This window comes from Lepidothrix coronata, unplaced genomic scaffold, assembly GCF_001604755.1.
Source record: "Lepidothrix coronata isolate B3197 unplaced genomic scaffold, Lepidothrix_coronata-1.0 Scaffold25, whole genome shotgun sequence".
NCBI lineage: Eukaryota > Metazoa > Chordata > Aves > Passeriformes > Pipridae > Lepidothrix > Lepidothrix coronata.
Window position 1 is genome coordinate 5,121,589 of NW_016690205.1, and position 15,529 is coordinate 5,137,117.

The following is a 15,529-nucleotide window of genomic DNA, read 5'->3' on the forward strand; positions in this document are numbered from 1 at the left end:
GAAGGGAAGTGATGGAGCTGAGTGTGGGGCTGAGGGGGGTGAGAGCTTCCAGGAATGAGCAATGAAGGAAAAATGTGAACTGGACATGGGTGACCCATGCTCAGAGTGGTTCCCAGGATGTTTCAGGAAGAGGAAAAAGTCTATAAACTGGGAGTCAAAGAGTAGGACATGAGAGGGACTTGTCCTTGGTGTCAGAGGTCAAACATGAATGGAAGGAAGCAGCAAGGGTGGAGCCTTGGCCACTATGGGGTGGTTCATGGCCAGTGGCTGGAGGGACCAAGTGGGGCCAGAGGGTGGGAGCACTGGATTGAGACTGGCAGGAGCGAGCACAGTTTGCCAAATGGATGATTAAATCCAAAGGGGTTTGGAGGCAGAAAGTTTTGGTGAAAATTTGGTGAAGCTCCATGGTGAAACTCCATAGATCCACTGGTGTCCATCATCCCTCCAGCCCTCTGGAACGGTGGGGCTTGGGGGCTTTGATTTCACGTGGTGTTTACTGTTAAAAGTGTGTGTGACAGGAGAACTAAGTTGTATTATGAACACAGCATTTTTTTTCCTGGTGGTATTTAAAACCTAATGTTTCCTTGCTGAAAACTTCTCTGTGTCTTTGAGCTGGGGATGAGGGGAGACGTTTTTATCCTGTTCCTGGAGGTGTTTGTGGCCATTCCAGCAAAATAAACCAACTAAAGGTCAAAGGAGAGTTATTAATGCCTAGCACAGGATGCCATGCCCTTTTCCTCTGGAAGGAAGAGCTGAAAGTCGCCGGAGTTGTGTAATTTCTAATGATCGCGCTCCCTCTCGTGGCTGCGAAGGATATAAAACCCAAAAAGTGTTTTGAGATGGCAGTGTTGGGGAATTTGGAACTAAAAATTAGGGGGGGAAAAAAAATTAAATTTTCACCTTAGACTGAATTATTATAGATGGTCAATCAGATTTTTTTTCCAAAGGTGTTTTTAAATATAATTCTGATGTCGTTAAGCCTGAGCTGAGAAGAGGGGAGTTTTTGTGTTAAAAAATTTCACCCTTTTTTTTTTTTTAGTTTTCGTTTTGTTACTGTCATTGTTGAAACGAAAAATGGAGAGGTTTAGATTGGGTATTAAGAAAAATTCCTGCGTGGAAAGGGTTGTCCAGCTCTGGCACAGCTGCCCAGGGCAGTGGTGGAGTCCCCATCCCTGGAGGGATTTAAAAGCCATGTGGATGTGGCACCTGGGGACAGGGGTTAGTGGTGGCCTTGGCAGTGCTGGGGGAATGGTTGGACTTGATGGTTTTAGAGGGCTTTTCCAACCCTAAACGTTCCATGATTCTATGAAATTTCACATTTCCCAGTGACTATTTCAGTTTGGTCTGAGCTCGAGTTCTACCCGTAGAACTTACTGCTGTAGCAATTCCGGCAGGTGGGTGATTCCAGAGGTTTCTGTGTGCTCTGTCCCCCCCAGCGCTGGCGTGGGACGCACGGGCACCTTCATCGTCATCGACGCCATCATCGACATGATGCACGCGGAGCACAAGGTGGATGTGTTCGAGTTCGTGTCCAGGATCCGCAACCAGCGGCCACAGATGGTCCAGACCGACGTGAGTGGGTTTTAAGTACAGCTTTTCGTGGTCAGAGAGGAAGATGCTTCTGTATTTCTACTCCAGAATGTCCTGTGCTGTTGCATGCCTGGGTAAGACCAGGTTGGATGGAGCTTGGAGCAGCCTGGTCTAGTGGAAGGTGTGTCCCTGACCACGGCAGGGATGGAACTGGATAATCTTTAAGCTCCCTTCCAACCCAAACCATTCCAGGATTCTGTGAGCTGGTTTAGATCGGACAACCTCACCCTATGGGTGAGGCCCTGGCACAGGTTACCCAGAGAAGCTGTGGCTGCCCATCTCTGGAAGTATCCAAGGCCAGGTTGGAGCAATGTGGGCTAGTGGAAGGTGTCCCTGCCCGTGGCAGGGGGTGGAACTGGATGGACTGTAAGGTCCCTTCCAGCCCAAACCATTCAATGGCTTTATGATTTTTAAATTAGATAGGTAAGGCCGAGAATTCCTGGTTTCATCCCTGCTTTGCTGTGTCCTCACCTGCCTCTCTGTCCCTCTCAGATGCAATACTCCTTCATTTATCAAGCCTTACTCGAGTACTACCTCTATGGGGACACAGAGCTCGACGTGTCATCCCTAGAAAAACACCTCCAGACATCCCACAATGCGGCCCCAAACCTGGTCAAATTGGGGCTGGAGGAAGAATTCAAAGTAAGTATGGAAGTCCTTTGCCATAGAATTCTAAGATTTAAACCAAAAAGATAAAAGCGTCACCTTAAAGGTCCATAAAAGGGAACAAGTTGTTCTTTTGGGGTTGCTGTGAATGGTCCTGTGGAGTGGATGAATGGGGCCCTTGCTGAACATCCTGTTCTGGGAATGCTCATTCAGAGCTGTGTTGTTGTACAGACTTCTTCCTATTTGCTTTTTGTTTGTTTGGAAAGGAAAAGTGGAGTGATTCTCTGGGTCTGGTACCGGAGGCCAGATCAGATAATGCTGGAAGAGGAAACTGGATTACGTGTGTCTAATTTGCATCTCAGTGGGATTGTTAACTCAGAGGTGGCTGACAGGGAGAATTGCAGGGAATTTTGCTGAATGTCCAGACTGTCAGGAAGGTAAATTGAAAAAAAAAAAAAAAAAGGCATTTGTATTTAGTGGAGAACCCCAAACGCAGAAAAGAACCACACTGGCTGTGTCTGATCATTGTTAAAATAGATTTTAGTGTCCTGAGGGAATAATTAGAACTTTTTTATGACTTTGGCCATCCTAAAATATTTATTCTCCATAAAGGTCTAAAGTATTAAATGACATCTAGGTGTTAACTGGAGTTATCTCTTTCCTTTGAAGGATTAATTTAATCAGTAATTGGGAACTGGGAAAAGGAAATGACATAAAAATAAGTCTGGTGATAGAGCAACAAGTTCAAAAATCAACAGTATTGGACTTTCTAGGGAAGGAAGCAAAGCATCATTTCCTTTTTTTTTTTTTTTTCAAAATTTCCAAGTTTTTGCTGGGAAGAGTGCAAACAGAGAACAGCATTTAGTTGTTCAGGAGCACTGACTCCACCTGCACCAGTCAAGAGTAGAGTCATTTGTAACCAGTGTGAAAGTCCTGACATAAAATCTATTGAACACAGAATTCCGGAGTAGTTGAAAAGGGATTTTTTGGAGGGTAGAGGTTTCTTTTTAATACTTTGTTGCCAATACTTGAGGTTCTTCAGGACTTGAGATCTGCTCCTGAAACACAGTGCCTGTCAAATACATGCTGAAAAATCTGCTTGCAGCTTGAAAAGTAAATTAGTTTTAATTTAAATTGAATTTCTGTTGGATAGTTGCTGAAATGCAGATGTGTAACTGATCACTTTTTGGTGAGTCCCAGCCCAGCAGAGGCAGTTTGTTGTGTTTTCTTGCACGGTCTTATGGGTGTGTAATATATATATTACTGTTATTATTTATATGTACTATAAAATAATCAGTGGGGCAAGAGCAGTGTTTTTCTTCTCTGTCCTGGGAATGTTGTCAGCATAAACTGAATGAATAATAAGGAACATTGGTCCATTCATTAGCAAAAGCTTGACTAAATTGTATATTAGGTAGAAGTGTTTCCCTGGGAGTGAGGGTGAGGCCCTGGCACAGGTTGCCCAGAGAAGCTGTGGCTGCTCCATCCCCGGAAGTGTCCAAGGCCAGGTTGGATGGGGCTTGGAGCAACCTGGGATAGTGGAAGGTGTCCCTGCCCATGGCAGGGCTTGGAACCAGAAGAACTTTAATGTCCTTCCAACCTAAACCATTCCATGATTTTATGACTATTATCCTTTCTTAATTTTTATAGACAGGACAATGAAGTGGCTTTTGTGAAAAGTCAGTGTTCCTTTGACTGTGTCACTGTTTTATACCCAGTAAAGACACTTTAAAGCCTTCTGAGTGCAGATACGGTGAGTGGGACCCACTTCTATTCCAAGGAGTTTTCATCCTGGTTTGCGTTTTATTCCAGAAGTTAACAAACGTTCGGATCATGAAAGAGAACATGAGAACTGGGAATCTTCCAGCAAATATGAAGAAAGCAAGAGTCATCCAGATCATCCCGTGTAAGAGGCCAACTTTTTTATACAGAAACAAGTGCTGTAAATGCCTGGTTATCCCAAGGCTGTTGTGACTACACACTGTGTCTGTATGTTGGCAACATATCAGAGCACAGCTCTCCTTATAAAATATATCCTTATATATCCTTACACAAAGGGAAATACTCTTATAAAGCACCTGCAAACAATTTAACGAATTGATTTTTACTTCATTGATATAAAATCTGTTACAATCAGGTATTATGGATTAAATAATTCAACAGTTTCATCTTTTAAACCAACCTATTTTATGTGGGATTCTTTGCATATTCTTTGTGAAATTCCAAAATACTTGAAAAATGAAAATTTCAGAGGAAAGATTTTGCAGGTTTTGTTCTTTCACATGCAGTTGGCAAAAGTAAGACTAGACCTGTCTTTTTTTTTTCCCCCCAGATGATTTTAACAGAGTGATTCTGTCAATGAAAAGAGGGCAAGAATATACAGACTACATCAATGCTTCCTTCATAGATGTATGTATAAACCATTTCTGTGTAATTAAATTTTAAATCTGATATTTTTCTGTTACTGGTAAGTCTTTTTAGAGACACGATTGACTTGGCTTATGAAGAACATGAGCTTTTTTGGTTGGGTTTGGCTTATGGGAGTTTTCAAGTCCATTCCTCATCTGGTGTTTCCAATTTCAGCTTAAATGGTTGTGTGATCTAAACATTATCCTTGTTGTAAGATTTATAAATGAAAGCTTTTATTAAATTCTGACAAACAGGCAATGAAACAAATTAGCTACACAACTGACATCCAACTGTTCCATTATGTGCTTCAGATTAACAAGTGTAAATATTTGCTCTTCTGAAAAACAGAAAAGTCTGTATTTAGCACAGGGAAAGGCTGTCACAGTGTTTGGGAGCCAGGGTTTACCTGGGCAGGCCTGGATTAATTCCAAGCTTTCTTCCCAGCTGCCTGTTAGAACCTGGGCAACCCTGGATTGTGTCTTGTTTTTATTTCAATATGGGAATTAGTCATTAAGCAGGAAAACCCCATTATCAGCTAAGGATTGTGGATGATCCCATCAGTATGGAAATAAGGAAGGGCTGGATGTGGCACTCAGTGCCATGGTCTACTTGACATAGTGGTGTTGGGTCATAGGTTTGACTCGATGATCTGAGGTCTTGTCCAACCTAATTGATTCTGTGATTTTGTGAAATGAAACTGTATCTTAAAATTGAGTTAAAAGTTAATTCTGTAGAAAAGCCTGACAGCTGCTGTTGTTACAATGTCATTGTGAAACCTTTTCAGTTCCCTCTTCTTGCAGAATTTCATCCCTTCAGCCATGACTGTAAAAATTCACCTCAGGATTGTGAATGTAGGGGAATTCTTAGAATCACAAATTATTTAGGTTGGAAAAGCCCTCTGAGATCATCAGATCCAACCATTCCCCAGCACTGCCAAGGCCACCACTAACCCATGTCCCCAAGTGCCACATTCACGTGGCTTTTAAATCTCTCCAGGGTGGGGACTCTACCACTGCCCTGGGCAGTGACAGCCCTTTCTTGTGGGGAGATTTTCCCACATCTCCAATCTAAACCTCCCTTGACACAACTTGAGGCTGTTTCCTCTCATCCTGTCCCTTGTTCCGTGGGAGAAGCCCCCATTTAAGTGGTGATCTCCCTCTGCCCATCAGCTCTGTCCCTCTTCCCTTGTCCTCTCCCATCCCAACTCGTGCTCTCGGTCTCTCCCCGCAGGGCTATCGCCAGAAGGATTATTTCATTGCCACCCAGGGCCCTCTTCCACACACAGTGGAGGATTTCTGGAGGATGGTGTGGGAGTGGAAGTGCCACACCATTGTGATGCTCACAGAGGTCCAGGAGAGGGAGCAGGTACGTGTCCCGTGTCCCACAGCTCCACAGCAAAGCTCTTCCTGTTCTCACCTGCAAAACGTGACCATTAATATCAGATAAAATATTTGTTGCCTACAAATTCCAGCAATACAAGGTTGTATTTTTTTTTCCTTTCCTGAAATGAGCACTTGTTTCACTATTTGGTGTGACCCAGTGTTGCTGCTTTTGCTTGAATTTTTAGAAAACCCACCAAAACTACCAAATATTACAGTTTTTAAAAGCTTCGAGTTCACATTAAAGGATGCCTGACATGAAATAGTGGTTTGGGATTTGGGAAGAAGCTGGACAAAGCTTTTGTATAAACTTTCCTCCCAGTTGTGCCAGTATAAGCTCCAGTGGCTCATTCTGAGCCTCTCCTTGTACATCAGTAATTAATGAAGAGATTCCTGCCTATCTCCGTGTGTGCTGCAGGTTGAAGATTCCGGGTTCAACACTGCATCCAGGGTGTTCTAGTGCTGAAAAATCCTTTTGCTTGGTGATTTTGTGAGGTTTTTAACAACATTGCATTGCTTTCAGGAGTTATATATGTTTTAAAGCAACATTTGCCATCTGTGCCTCCTGAGCCCTTTTCATCTTAATGGTTTATGTTACAGAAACACTTTATTACTTACTAATAGTTATTAGTGCTTGCAATACAAACTGTTTAGAGCAGTGCTGGATGTCACCTCCTATATCAGAGATTCGTGACAATGTAGAGAACTGGGAAAAAATTCAAGAAATGTTTACAATCCTCTGGATTTTGCAGGAAAAATGTTGCCAGTATTGGCCATCGGAGGGCTCTGTGACTCACGGAGAGATCACCGTGGAAATCAAGAGTGACAGCCTGTTAGATGCCATCAGTGTGAGGGACTTCCTGGTCACATACAGTCAGGTAATCCTTTTAAAATTCCAGGAGGTTGTTTTTCCATTTCAAGGTATTTACAAATATGATTCTGTATCTTAAATTTGGGGATTTTTATCTAAGCCTAAATGTGATTAATCTGACATTAAGAGGAAGCTTAAATGAAACATTTTTGCTTAAAGCAAAATCAAAAATTCTATTCAGTAAAGCAGGTGGTTGATCAAAATGGCATGTGAGTTTAGGGAGGGGTTTAATTGTTTTGTTGTGGCTTTTATTCCTAGATTTTCTACTGTCTCCCACATAGGTGTAAAGGAAAATTTGATTCAAGATTTTTCATAGAATCACAGACTGGTTTGGGATGGAAGGGACCTTAAAAGTCATCCTGTGGGCAGGGACACCTTCCAGTATCCCAGCTTGTTCCAAGCCCCATTCATCCTGGCCTTGGACACTTCCAGGGATGGGGCAGCCACACCTTCTCTGGGCAACCTGTGTGTGCTTTTAGTGTGCTTTTAATCAAGACAAGGCCAATAACTGTGAAATTTCAAAGTGTTGTGCAAAGCTGAGTCCATGATTTGGGTTGTTTCAGCAGCACTTTGGATTTGGCCTGTACAGAAGGAAAGTTTTCAACGGCTCCTACTCGGGATGAACGAACTCTCATTTGAAACAGATGAAACAGCTCTGCAAATCCAAAGGAAAATTTTAGAGGGAACTTATGAGCAGAGTGGTTGGGGGATTTAAAAACAGCCCTGTCAGGTCTGCACAACCAGGATAGAGCCATGGAACGTTAAGGTTGAAAATAAGATCATCAAGTCCATCAAGGTCCATGATACATTATGGATCAGGTTGCAAATACTGTAGCAGTGCAGAATTTATATAGAAGTTGAAGGAGTGTGTTTATTTTGAGGTAAAAAATGGCTAAATGTGGTGTTTTCCTGCCCACAAATGTGGTGTTTTCCTGCCCACAGGGTAACCAGGAGAAGCAGAGCAGGCTCGTCCGGCAGTTCCACTTCCATGGGTGGCCAGAAATCGGGATTCCTGCGGAAGGGAAGGGGATGATCGACCTCATTGCAGCCGTGCAGAAGCAGCAGCAGCAAACAGGGAATCACCCCATCACTGTGCACTGCAGGTGAGTCCCCTCTGGGCTTCAGTAACTCGGGGTTTGGACTTGAACTTGGGTTTGTTAAACTCTGAGATTGTGCCCAAATGTTCTGTGCAGGGGAAAATGCTGTTGGATTTTACAAACTGTCAGGAGAATAAAATATATCCCTAATCTAAGCTCAAGGAAAATGTGCTCCTGTTCTTAAGAGCAGAGAGAAAACAATATTTTAATAATACCTAATGCTGATTGGAAGCTTGATTATTACTTGGGACATGATAACATGTGTTTGTCCTATGTCAGATTTTCACTGTTTGTTTTTTTGGGGTTTTCTTAATTGTATACTTTTATTGTACCTTTTTTTGCCTTTGTTTTTGTAACTTGTGCTTTTCATCTGTTTTTTTTTTTCAAATTATATTTTTCAGAGTGTGGGGTTTTTATCAGTCTTAAAATTTGTCTTTGCTCTTTCCGTAGTAGATCCGCTGATTTAAAAACAAAAAATAGCAGTAGAAGTGGTATAATGCCATTTCCTCATTCAGAAATCATACTTTGCTTTTAATTTTTTTTAAATTTTATAAATCAATAAAGCTTTTTCTGTTTTCTGGTCAAGACAAAGTCAAGTTGACAGTACACAGGGACAGGCTCAGTAGAGTTTCAGAGCCCTAAAGATCATGACACAAAAAAATCTTGTGTTGTCTCTGATTGCCCCAGAAATGGATTATTTAATTTGTTCTAAATTCTGGCCTTTTAAATCTTTTTCTCTTGGGCATGTTGTACAAGATGAACTGACTTTCCTGGACCACTGTTCATCTTCTAGCAATATATGGACGTCAATATATGTAAATAATTTTATATTTAAAAACACTTGTTCTATGAATTGTGGTATTTCCTCCACCTGTCTGTGATCCCACTGAGAAATGCTTGGCAGCATTAACTGTCTTTTATTTTGCTCTGATGGGAGTTTCCAGGGGGCTCTCTCAGTCTCTGGTTTATGTTTGACTGTCTGAAGTCACCTATATTTTCAAATACAGCAAAGAAGTCCTGGGAGCTTGAGCCACGACTTATATTTATTGTTTTTTTGGAATGTGGTCTTATAAAAACACATATTAATTGTCAAAACTTTCTCCTCCTTGCCTTGCAAGTGTTTGCTCCCTTGGGATCTGAGGGTTCCCCCACTCCACAGTGATGATATTTTGGGTTTTATTTTATAACACTTGTTTTGAAATACTGAATTATAATTACAGTGGGTAAAATATCAAGGAGTTCTTACCAGTAATTTAAGAGATTAAAAACCAATGTCTTTGATTTGCCCAAATTAGTTGTGTAAGAATTAGTTGTGCTATTTATGGCTTCTACTTTTACAAGTTTTTGGACCTGAGGCCTTAGTTTAATAATTAGCATCTATTTTTCCTAGATTTAAAAAAAAAAATCTACTTCAATCCTTGTAAAAAGGATTAAAAAGAAAACAAAACCCAACCCACACAATGTATTCAGGACTTTTAATGCTGAAAATTCTCTCCTGTCCCTGCTTGAACAGCCTGTACCTCCCAGCTTTTGAGTTACCTGACTTTGTCTGTGAAGTCACACTTGAGTCTTCAAATATAAATGAATGTGATGTTATGAATAATTAAACACATTTCAAGTCTCAGTCCGATTTTTTCAGAGTGGTCACATGAACTTGTGGAAATTCTGTTCGTTTTTCCAGCTATTTAAGAACAGTTGAAGGAGCTGCTAAAAATGATCATTTTAAAGTAGAATCAAGACATAACCCTAAATAGTTTAGAAGGGTTTTGCTGAGTTGCCAACAGAGTTTGAAGTCCATCTGTTCTCAGTCCTCGCTCCCCTCTCTTCCAGTGTTTGTCTGCAGCTGCCTCTAATAAACTATAAAAGGTTTCTATGTTATTTAGAGGCCACTTAATTCTTCTTTGCCCATTCTGAGTGTCCTTTGCCTTTCAACTTTCTGTCTCAGGAAATGAAATTTCACTCAAATTCAAACTTATCTTTCTTAACTTCTTTTATTTTAAAGGGAGTTGCAGGAAGAGAAGTGAGCATGTAAAGGGTAGTGCTGCGTCTCCAAGAGGCAATCAGTATTTTCTTCTGCATTTCAAATGCATCCATAGTAAAAAATTTTAAATTAATTAAAGTACCTAAATTTGCATGGGCTGTAAGGATTTGCTAAAAGTCTGTTTTCAGAGGAAAGAAGGAAAGTGAGCCAAGCACAAGGAGATGCATCTCTTTTACACAGGCAGATACAGACAGGACAAGGGGGGGTGGTTTTAAACTAATAATGGAGAGATTTAGATGAGATATAAGGAAGAAATTCTTCCCTGTGAGGGTGGTGAGGGGCTGGAATAGAATTCCCAGCAAAGCTGTGGCTGCCCCATCCCTGGAAGTGTCCAAGGCCAGGTTGGACGGGGCTTGGAGCAACGTGGGCTAATGGAAGGTGTCCCTGCCTGTAGCAGGGGATGGAATGAGATGATCTTTAAGGTTCCTTCCAGCCCAAACTGTTTGAGTCATTAAAATCATTACAGTTGGATAGGACATTTTCCATCAAATTGCTTTGCACTAATGACAGCAATAGCAATAATAATAATTCTTGTCCATACAGGAATATAAATCCCAACCTAAGAGGTGTATTTGGCTATTCTATGTCCCTGTTATTCCTCTTTTACCATTTTTATCCCAGTTTATGCCATGCAAACATGTTTTCCTTGCAGTGCTGGTGCAGGGAGAACAGGGACCTTCATAGCACTGAGCAACATCCTGGAAAGAGTGAAGGCTGAAGGGCTCCTGGATGTGTTTCAAGCTGTGAAGAGCTTAAGGCTGCAAAGGCCACACATGGTGCAAACACTGGTAGGACGTTTAACAACCCAGATATGTGTTTGTAAATATTCTTAGGGGAGGAGAACAAAGGGGGTTTTCTTGCAGGTTCCCATAAATTATGCATGATGGCTGCGTGTGTACAAGGTATTATCAGAAATCTGGGCTTTTATATGGGTTTTTTTATAGCATTTCTAGAAACACAACTTGGCTTAATGTTCTGTGTCTTTTAGGAACTTAAGGCAGTTCAACCAAAATTTTAGTGTTGCAGATGACAAAATATATAGTGAAATAAATGTCTTTTAAGCTATTTATCACTTGTTCTTTCTTTCCTTAATTTGTCTGGTCATAAATTGGCTCAAAGTTGGTCACTGGAAGACAGAAACATGAAATCATGGAATGGTTTGGGTCGGAAGGGACCTTTAGAATTATCCAGTTTCACCTCCTTGCCATAGGCAGGGACACCTTCCACTAGACCAAGATGCTCCAAGCCCTGTCCAACCTGGCCTTAAACGCTCCAGGGATGGGAAGTCCCATCCCTGGAAATGTCTCTGACTTGTTTAAAATCCTTTTTAAGTCTTCCTTAAAGTTATCTACAACTAATATGTGAAGCCTAGTCCAGATACTTCTCCCTATTGAATAAACATTAAAAAGGTTTTTGAGACTTTTATTTTTTAAATATATAAAAATACTGATACTTTGTATTTTCATGGCAGCTTCCATTCAGCACTTTGACACTCCTTTAGATACAATTATCTCAAATCCCGTTTTCCAGGTGGATGTTTTCTCTGTCCTACAGATGGGCAGAAAGGGGAATGTGATTATCCACAGTTATGATAAGATGGGGATGAAATGCTTTTTTTGGGGGGTCTGGCTCTGGGATTTAATAATGTCAGTTGAGGGTGTAAATGCCACAGATATTCCCAGCTGAGCCTGTGGGAGGGCTCCTGCTGAGCTCAGCTTTCCAGCATGAAAGAATTCAAATGCCAGTTCTGTTTGTTATCAGTGTTGTTACAGATTTTGTAATCCAGCAAATCATGTTGAAGGCATATCAGCATGCCTGGAAAATCAGGATGTGTCCCTCTTTAGGATGGAGAGGGCCAGCCAGCTGGATAACAGACAGGCTGGGAGAGCTGGGGGTGTTCACCTGGAGAAGGGAAGGCTCCAAGAGAGCTGGACAGGGACTTTGGACATGGGATGGAGGGACAGGACAAGAGGGAATGGCTTCCCAATGCCAGAGGGCAGGGAGAGATGGGATAGTAGGAAGGAACTGTTGGCTCTGAGGGTGGGGAGGCCCTGGCACAGGTTGTCCAGAGAAGCTGTGGCTGCCCCATCTCTGGAAGTGTCCAAGGCCAGGTTGGACAGGGCTTGGAACAACCTGGGCTAGTGGAAGGTGTCCCTGCCCATGGCAGGGGGTGGAACTGGATGAACTTTTAAGGTCCCTTCCAAACCATTCCAGGATTCTGATTCCATGATTCTCCCTGGGGAATGCTTAGGAGGAGTTTCCTGCTGTAACAGGAGACCAGTGACAGCAGAGACCATGAGCTGCTAGATTTAAATGAGAACCAGGTCTAAGAATGGATGCAGTTTAAGGAACATCACCTAGAAAGCTTAAAGAATTCATTTTAACTGAAGAGCAACAATCATCTTCTATTTCTTTTACTTCAAAATACTAAATACATAAGTAGAAATCAGAACAGACCAGTTCTCAGCTACTGGTCCCAGCTAGAATATGTTGCATTTATCATTGGGATTTGCAGATGTCTCAATGTACTGAGACAACACAATCCAAGCACATTTTGATGTGGTTTTCTTGTTTTTCAGGAACAGTATGAATTCTGCTACAGAGTGGTACAAGATTTCATCGACATCTTTTCTGATTATGCTAATTTTAAATGAGAATTCTGCCTTATTTTTTAATTTGTCTGTACAAAATGTTGTATATTCTGTTAATTTATTCCATGTCACTTTGGTTGTTGAGTTTACTGTAAATACAATGTTGTGTTTGCTCTTAAAGTTGCATTTGCTGTACAGAGTTCTTTCTTAAATATAAATATCTTCTAAAGGGAAGTATAATGTTCCTGTACTGTATAGATCTGTAAGATGGGATAGAAATCTTTATTCTAAATAAGAGTAAATTAACTCTTGAGGGTCTATTTCTCAAGTTTTGCCACTTATAAATATTTATCAATAATGTTATGTCCCAATTCTTGAAGCTTTTGATGGATGATTTACAGTTCATACTAAAAAAAAAAAGCCAGTCGTGGTACCTATGTGTAAACATATTTTGGCCATAAATTTCTCTTCACTATGGAAATAGTTATTTATTTTTAAAGGCTGTTTTTAAGAGCCTCCAGATCGATGGCAGTTTGATTTTTAGTCTTGCTGTCCATAAAGTATAAACACAGATTTGAATTTTTGAGTTAATATACCTTTCAAAGTCAAGTCATTTTGTTCTTTCCTAAATATCACACTTTTAAATCAATTTAAAAAGACAATAATGTGAGTGTACCACTATTTTGAGAATATTTTACATATGTGAAGAGTCTATTTTGCAGCACCTGAACTTATCCACTCAAAGAGCAAGGCCAGAAATGGAGTTAAAGCTTCTCTATTTACAGGGGCAGAATTTCCCACTTCTTTTAGCAAAGGCAAAAGAGATAAGCTCTTATTGCTTGATGTGATTAAGAATATTGGTAAGAATTGGAGAAAACATTTTACTAACAGTTTAATGCCAGAAACATTGTGTTGAAGCAAAAAGCTCCTCTAAGTTCTTACCCTCCCATATATGTTATCAAAAAAGGACTGTTTTGTTTCTCTAAAGGGGGTGTATGATTGTGTACAGAGATATATTTTTAATGGAAGTACTACTGATAATAGAATTGGTGAAATAACATTTCAAAGTCTTTATTAGAGCCCCAAACAGGAGGTTTGGGGGTTAGAAAATCCAAAAATCACAGGGCATCCGAATGTTGAATAATTCAAAAGTGGATCTTTCCTGCTGTTTCCAAGGCACCTATGACTTAATGAGCACAAAGGAGGTGAATCTTTACTTTAATTACATAATTAGTATGCAATTCTGTCTTGTCCAGTTGGGCTTTTTTGATGCAAACATAAAAATTATTTCAAATAAGCAGCTTCCACTGAGCATTTCCCTGCTGCTCCTGCACTATATTATCCCATTTCTGATATAAATCACGTTGTACCAGTGCAAGGGAACAGGAAGGTGTCCACACCTCTCCTTCCTTGTCATGCTGGATGGAAAAGCTGCAGGTTAGGAATTCCTAAGCTATTCCCATGCTGCTTCTTGTCTTCCCATCGATGCACTTCTGTATTTATTTGTACAGTGAATTTTGCACTTAAAAAAAAAAGATTGTTGAAAGACTAAACCTTTGTTGTGAGTCTCTATGAGAAGATACACTCAAGCCACAGTGTTGAGTAATGGAAATGAGCTCTGAGGAAGTTTCCATTTACTGCTGCATGCTGAAAGTCCATCAAAATTTACAAAAGCCATCAAATAAATTCAGTGTGGACACAGTGGGGGTTTCAGAATGATAGTTTGTAGCACAGGGAGACTGAGAGGTTAAATGAGGACGGAGAATAATGCAAAGAAATTCCCATTTTCCGATCCTGATGTCAGGATCTTTCCAGGCATTTAGTTTGGATAGTAATTTCTCTGTTGGACAGATTTTGGGGTCCCTTGAGTAAAAACTTGGATTGGAAGTTGTCTCAGTGCAACGGTGATTTAGTGTGATGTTGTTGGGGTCTCACAGCCCTCACAGCAACAGGAGCTGCAGCACAACAACCAGTAGTAGGATGGAGTTAAGCTGAAACATTAAATACTCAGTGGGTACTCAGATTTTAGTTGGTAACTGTATTCAGATTTCTAGGAGGAGAGAGAAATACCTAAAATATATTTCAGGAGTCACAACTACAGCTCCATAATGAGTTTTTTATGATTTGGAAAGCTTTGCTTCCCAGTCCTTGTGTCCGGCCTGATCCCTGGGGAGCTGTGTCCTGGTGGAGATGAATTTTCCTTTAAATTCCCTTACATTGCATGGAATGGCTTTCAAAGGCCAGATAGTTGGATTGGAAGTTGTACATTCTGATCTGTCTGTGGTTTTGGTCACTGTGTGACTTGACTGTTGATGTGTTCAGATTGGTTCCAGTTCACCTCAGCATTTAAGCTTCACAACATCTTTATTCCACAATCCGTGGGGGTTCCACGGGTTCCATGTTCCTGGAGCAATCCCTTAAGTGCTTTGCTGAATTGGGCCTTAATGAAGAATGCATATTGTAATTACAGTGTTTTTTAGGCTATTTTTATGTATCAGTTTTTTAAACTTTTCAAACAAGCCTGACCACCCATGTTCAGTATTTTGAAATGTTTTCCTTTCCCTCATCCCATTTTTCCATGTAAAGTTACGGAAACTTTTCTGTATAACCAAAATGTATTTAATTTGTCAAATCTTTATAATATATGGATGTATTATACAGTTTCAGCTCTTATTATTTCCTTTTATTACATTTCTAATTTGATCTCGCTGTGTTTTTAATGCCAGTGAATGTTGCTGAATTATTTGTACATGCAAATCACAGGATCTAATACATTCTGATGCAAGAACAAAGCTTCCTTTTTATTCTCAAACTGCATTACTTCCTTTAAATCTTTGAATTTCATTCCTCTGCTGTGGGTTCATTTGAATTAAGTATTCTAAAAGAGTTGAAATCCATTATCTAGATAAGTATTTTCAGTGCTTATCTGCAGCTGGATGTGGGGA

The 15,529-nt window shown here is 40.6% G+C and overlaps 1 protein-coding gene across 7 annotated transcripts in view; it reads left to right on the forward strand.

Annotated features, from left to right (window-relative positions):
* PTPRE (protein tyrosine phosphatase, receptor type E) overlaps positions 1 to 14,550 on the forward strand; it is a 97,856-nt gene extending 83,306 nt beyond the window's left edge. For all 7 annotated transcript variants that reach the window (XM_017809316.1, XM_017809313.1, XM_017809317.1 and 4 more), the window contains 9 exons: positions 1,437 to 1,572; positions 2,083 to 2,232; positions 4,009 to 4,102; positions 4,529 to 4,605; positions 5,836 to 5,970; positions 6,737 to 6,862; positions 7,798 to 7,958; positions 10,646 to 10,781; positions 12,573 to 14,550. In XM_017809316.1, the coding sequence (XP_017664805.1) occupies positions 1,437 to 1,572; positions 2,083 to 2,232; positions 4,009 to 4,102; positions 4,529 to 4,605; positions 5,836 to 5,970; positions 6,737 to 6,862; positions 7,798 to 7,958; positions 10,646 to 10,781; positions 12,573 to 12,647 (1,090 nt within the window). In that variant the 3' untranslated portion in view covers positions 12,648 to 14,550. The remainder of the gene's footprint in view (positions 1 to 1,436; positions 1,573 to 2,082; positions 2,233 to 4,008; positions 4,103 to 4,528; positions 4,606 to 5,835; positions 5,971 to 6,736; positions 6,863 to 7,797; positions 7,959 to 10,645; positions 10,782 to 12,572) is intronic.
* The last annotated feature ends 979 nt before the right edge of the window (positions 14,551 to 15,529 follow it).